Consider the following 6,000-nt stretch of genomic DNA (forward strand, 5'->3'; position numbering starts at 1 on the left):
AAATTCCTAACGCATGTGGTGATTACTTTTGAATGGAATCATTCCACGGTCACATAATGGCGGGTATTCGATTTTCATTTTACTGCCCATCGTATGTACTTGTAAGTGTGTATGTGTTTATGTTTGTATGTTCCACGTCTCTTCTTAAACAATTTGACCGATTTCAACGACACTTCGTACACATATATTTTACTGTCAGTCACCAACTACTGCAGAGTAACAAATAGATACCGATCATGTTTCAGTAGATAAAACTTCATCAACAATTAAATGCTTCGAGAAGTGTTGCGTCATGTATGACGTTTACATTTATTATTCATTTACTACTATTTCTATTCGGAAAACATTTTGCAGACAGTATCTACATATGCCGTTAAATGCACCACCAAAATTATATCGGGGTGATTCACGGGATGATGTTATAAACCCTTCGAGATACGAAAAAGCTGGTGCATTGTGTATAGCCTTTGCCTTTAAATTTATCACTTCTTTGCTACTAACTCTGTTCAGAATATATTTTGCAGATAGTATCCACATATTCCGTGCCTACACAAATAAATCATTATATGACACATAGTTGAAGAGATACAACGTCATAAAAACTGAAATGAGCGAAAAAATGCCGCATCATGGATGAAATTTTGGTACATTTATTTTTTATTACTAAGGCATTGTGCGATGGTACCTCAAGTCCACTGCTGCTGTGAACATGATTTTCTAATTAGCGGTCCATAGAAGAAAACCTGTTTGCTCTTTACCTGTGGTAAATGGTTTACCGTGGGTAAGTGCGGCTCTGTTTAAAAAGAAGAGCTCGGTGTAGTCATAGGGTAAAGCAACATACGTCTACCTTCATCCCCCTAGCTAATTCGATGCAAATAGTAACCTCGTAGCTGTGACCCTGCACTAAAGTACTTTATGTATCGGATAGAATTGCGAGTTAATATAATACACAGAAATGCAAAACGGAAGTTAAGTAAATATCTTAATAACAAAAGTTCAATTCTAACGGTTGTAATCGATGTAGACGAGAGGGAATTACGTTGAATAATGTTTATTCATGACAGGACATATGAAATAAACGAGAAGTGGTCCTACGATATTTAGTTAAAATGTAGACAGGAAACACGCTTATAAAATGCAGTAAAGTTATATTTAGAGCGTTACGAGAAAGGTAGCACAATCCCCTAACTAAATGGTCATCAAATATACGTGGAAACTAAATCAGTTTATCAATCACATTAGACGAAATATTCACCAGCTCAAAACAGTCCAGAGTTCGGTATGATGATTCACGAAATACAAAGAAGAGGAACTCATACACTGTCTGTCCTCAGTTGTGTAACACAAGCGGACAAATTTTGAATCCTACAGTGGAGGACATTCAAGCACTCGAAAAATAAGTAACATAAGAAGTTAAAGTACGGTAGTGGCCATTCACTGTCAACAATCAGTCACCTAAATGATCAAATGCCACGCATTACCACAGGTATGTCTGCATCCTTTAAGCAAACAGCGTAAAAGTGTTGAATGAATCCCTTGAGTTCTGCACTCGAAAAAGTCCCAGACTCTACTTGACTCCGTTAGTGTTCCAATACCGCTTTCTTTTCCATTGGCTCAAGTCCATTCCCGCCAAAAATACATTGTTCTTAAGTTCTGCAGGCAAGATTTGTCTCAACTTGACCACTTACCAGGCTAAACTAATGTATTGAAAGAATATTTAAGGAATGAAATGTTACAAACATTCAGTCACACTCAGACTATTCTTGATAAATATAAATTTAAGTTTGTTCGTAAATAGATAAGCCAGTTTTCTTGAGTAAGTGTGCTCATAATTAATGGCAGCAGACTATCGTTAAACATTGTTTAAGCAATTATTTAGACCTGTTTCCAGATAAGTCTTTTCGCACTCTTTTAGAAAAGTGTTTTCAGGTAACACATGTGACTGGCTGCGCCCTCAGTTACCATGATTTTGTATTATCAGTTGTAACTTATATTTAATAAAGTTACTGGAAAAATAGTAATCCATTCATTAAGGAAATACACAGGTATACCAAATATGAAGTATCAATGTTTATTCATTTGCTGAGTAATTGAGGAAGATATGATGGTCTAACAACATTTGCATAATGAAATATATAAGAAACATAATAAGTCAAGATATCAAATAGATACAGATCTCTAAGTTTTGAGAGATGATAACTCTAGGGCAATCCTATTATCTGAAATATCGTATACTGGAAATGCATGAAGTGTTTGAAGGTTATTAATTCAGAGATTAATTGTGGAAATGTTTATTCGTTGTGAAATATTAACTTCCACAGTATTGAAAATACTGAAAATATTGTTGTTGCTTTGGATGTGCCTAATTTATCTGAGGTCACCAATGTATTTAAATTTGCATTAATACTTGGCTGTGTATTATTGTCGAATCTCAAAGAGCTGTAACTTAGCTGCCTTAAGGTTGTGCGATGCTCCGCCATTTCTTGGAGTATTGTCTGTCTTCTTAAACGACCTACAGTCATCAAAATTCCACATAGTGGGATTGGCTCGACTCTTCACCTGGCTGACCCATGCAGGCTTACCCAGCCGCAGCACTTTGGCTAAGGTGGCCACCCCACTCCCTGAGGCCCTGGCCAATACAATCAAACTCACCCTACCCCCTGCCAGTTCTGGGCAGCCACATCACTCTCCTACATACTCACAACGCTACAGCTGCTACGGCTGAGTCAGCATAAGAATGTCCCCGACATTTGAAAGCTCTTTTAGTAGCTTTCAATTGCGAAGTGCGAGCGGCTGTAGACGAACGTAGTAGCCATGTGTATAAACTACAGAGATGCGTTGCCGTATAGACGTTTACAAAATCGCACTGTGTACGTGCGAAGCAGTTGCTGCCAGTGTACGGAAACTGGTTGTGATACTGTACTTATACATTTGAGCAAGGTGTGTATTTCTATGTACAGCTGCTCTACATATAATTTGAAAGGTATCTTCACGAATACATGGAAAAGAATTTGTTTCGGTATTCCACTACAAATACAGTTATCTTTTTGTTTTAATTTCTAATAGAAAATTGGCAAAATGAATACCTAGACAATGTTGTGTTTGTCAGCCAATATTACAGTTAAGACCTTCACAATAACAAAATTGTTGGACAATGACAGAAGCTGCCGAAATACACCAGAATTTTTACCACGGCGAGGACTTGAAGCCAGTCCTCCTGTTTACTGCGTAGATGTGTTAGCCATTACACCACTGTAGCAGTGCAGGTAAAGCAGCTGCACAGAGGACCCTAATCCAGTGCTCTCCCTAACACAGACTTCAGTTCATGCCTTCATCCTATTTTCCTCTTCTTAAATCGTCATGTTTGCTGAGGCTCTTCGGTACTGGATAGCCCCCAGCTTTTTACATAATGGGTAAATCCCGCCTCGGCAATACTAACCATTTAAGAAAGTGAAAATAGGCTGAAGGCGTGAATTGAAGTTATTGTTATGGAAGTCATTGGACCAACGCAGTCTGTGCGCCTGTGTTATATACACTGTGACGGTAGTGAAATGGCTAACACATCTGCTAGAAAGCAGGGGACCTGGATTAAGTCCCGGCCGCGGGACAGATTTTAATGCATTTCTTCAGATTCTGTAATTATTGTACATAAAGCTGAGATTCGTATATGGCAAGGAAAACGTAATTTCCGGCCGGTTTGGCCGAGCGGTTCTAGGCGCTTCAGTCTGGAATGGCGCGACCGTTACGGTCGCAGGTTCGAATCCTGCCTCGGGCATGGTTGTGTGTGATGTCCTTAGGTAGGTTAGGTTTCAGTAGTTCTAAGTTCTAGGGGACTGATGACCTCAGATGTTAAGTCCCGTAGTGCTCAGAGCCATTTGAGCCAAAACGTAATTATGTAAGATCTATAGGATTGCTGGATTTATGCATTTACTCCACCCATACACATGGGAGTTTAATATAGTGTTGGGATACTTAGAAGGCAATGCATGACATTTCGCATTGTATGCTCATTCTGTATAATTACCTCTACTGTACGCAGCCTTCACGCAATAAGTACTAAAGTGGTTATAAGACTGGTAGGCACAGACAAGAAACTCCTTTTGTACGTGGCATTTTGCTGGCTGTTTCAGAATGGTACTGGAAAACCTTAAGATATAAAGTCGCTAAAGAAACTGAGGCCACTGTCACGAAATTTCATCCAAGGACCCTAGAGAGCATCCTAAATATAGAGAACACCATTTTCATCTCCTATCTCTGAGTTTCTAGTCTTCTTTCTCAGGAGATATTTCTAGGCTGTAGACTGTCACTAACTTGGCAGAATACGTAAAAGGTGGGACATTGTTTACCTAATAACAGACGTCATGAAGTGAGTGCCATAGTGGTTAGTTTCTAGGTATTGAGCACTTACTGTATTTCTTTTATTTACTTGAACATTAGGGACTGGGAAAGGCATTATTTGGTACTTTTTAATATCAGTTTCTTGTAATTTCATGACCATATAAGTCCATTATGTTCTCTTTCTGTTACATCAGTGAAAACTGTCGAATTTCTCAAAGTTCTATTGCTGCATTTGAAGACCTACAAAGTGCCGAAATGTACACTGGCGAAGATTGTAATACGACCCCCTTAAGTGGCATATCAATTAGCGTCCAACTAAATATAGTGCGTCCCGAACAAATAGGGTAAAAATTACGCTAACAGCAGAGAATCCCAAAGGTTATGAGATACAGAAGCAATGGTAGGAAATAAATACTGTAATTCCAGCGGTTTGAGCTTTTGAATGAGCAACGCAAATGAAGCAGCAGTTTCTGCATCGACATTTTAGAGGCTACTGTGAAGAACAATACCTTGTCACCACCGGTGGATATCTTCCTCAAGTACTAAGTGACATCGTTCAGTATAAACTGAGGATGAACTGACTGCTAAGATTCCTAGATGCCTGTGTCGTTGTACAACAGACTACAGTGGAATGCATGTTTTACGACACGTAGTCGTCATTTTGAGCAGTTGATTTGGGCTTGTTACTGCTGTAGGAGGTACGTTGATTACTTCAATAATAGCTAAATATTCATGACATGTAGTTCTTCATCACAAAGTACTTAGTTTAGAATCCTCCAGCATCTGTCCTGGAAGTTTACAATGCCCTATATTTCGGAAGACATGCTTTTTATTAGGATGATATTTTCAGAAATGTATTCGCAACTACGTACCTCGATGCATACCTTTAAAAACCTCGAAGTATTTAAGTATCATTTTGAAACATCCTATAAGTAATTCATCTCCGTACAATATTTGCCCTTCAGATGCCACAGGATTTCCAATATCACTTGTAGTATTTTCCAACATGGGTTTAAATTTGTATGCCTGTCTAGTCAATCGTTACGAATTTTACTTCTGTGACCATTATGATGATAGTAACAAACTATTACCACAATTGCTTACTGACGTCATTATTATGCCAGCGTTCAGCACGAATCTTATACCTGTTTATACCGCCCACAGAGTTTGTTGTAGTCCTGTGCATATCCATCAGACCCACAGGAATAAACTTCATTCCTGAAAAAACTTTAGATCTTGTTACACATCCATCGTAAAACGATTTTCTGTCCTCTATTAAAGTACTTGCCTGGTACTTCTATGAGTAAGATCTTTACATATTTCTGGGAAAGTTCCTTGAAGATACTTCATATGGAGAAATCATAATAGCATTTTCCCAACACTCTGTACATGATGGCTGTCGTCCGTTTACAATTGTTAATGCGTTAATAGTTCTTTGATTTCGGATTCCTTTATATACTGAGTGTGTCCCAGAAAAGTTACGACAAAATTAGAGGTGAGGTGAGAATAGTAACCCGTGTCCGAAACGTCATCTAACGACGCTAGAGGTCGTCGAAGTTACAGGCGTCGGCGCCTACCACTAGCTCATCCCTTCAGCGGCAAACGTGACTTCGTACGCTGACGGCCCGTATGTGGAACGTCTGGCAATGTTATTCCTTATCC

General features: G+C 38.9%; 1 protein-coding gene across 1 annotated transcript in view; it reads right to left on the bottom strand.

Annotated features, from left to right (window-relative positions):
* LOC126095486 (myrosinase 1-like) overlaps positions 1–5,346 on the bottom strand; it is a 44,057-nt gene extending 38,711 nt beyond the window's left edge. The window contains exon 1 of the mRNA XM_049910276.1: positions 5,211–5,346. Coding sequence (XP_049766233.1) covers positions 5,211–5,346 — 136 coding nt within the window. The remainder of the gene's footprint in view (positions 1–5,210) is intronic.
* Positions 5,347–6,000: the final 654 nt, after the last annotated feature.

Source organism: Schistocerca cancellata, chromosome 8 (genome assembly GCF_023864275.1).
Source record: "Schistocerca cancellata isolate TAMUIC-IGC-003103 chromosome 8, iqSchCanc2.1, whole genome shotgun sequence".
Classification (NCBI taxonomy): Eukaryota; Metazoa; Arthropoda; class Insecta; order Orthoptera; family Acrididae; genus Schistocerca; species Schistocerca cancellata.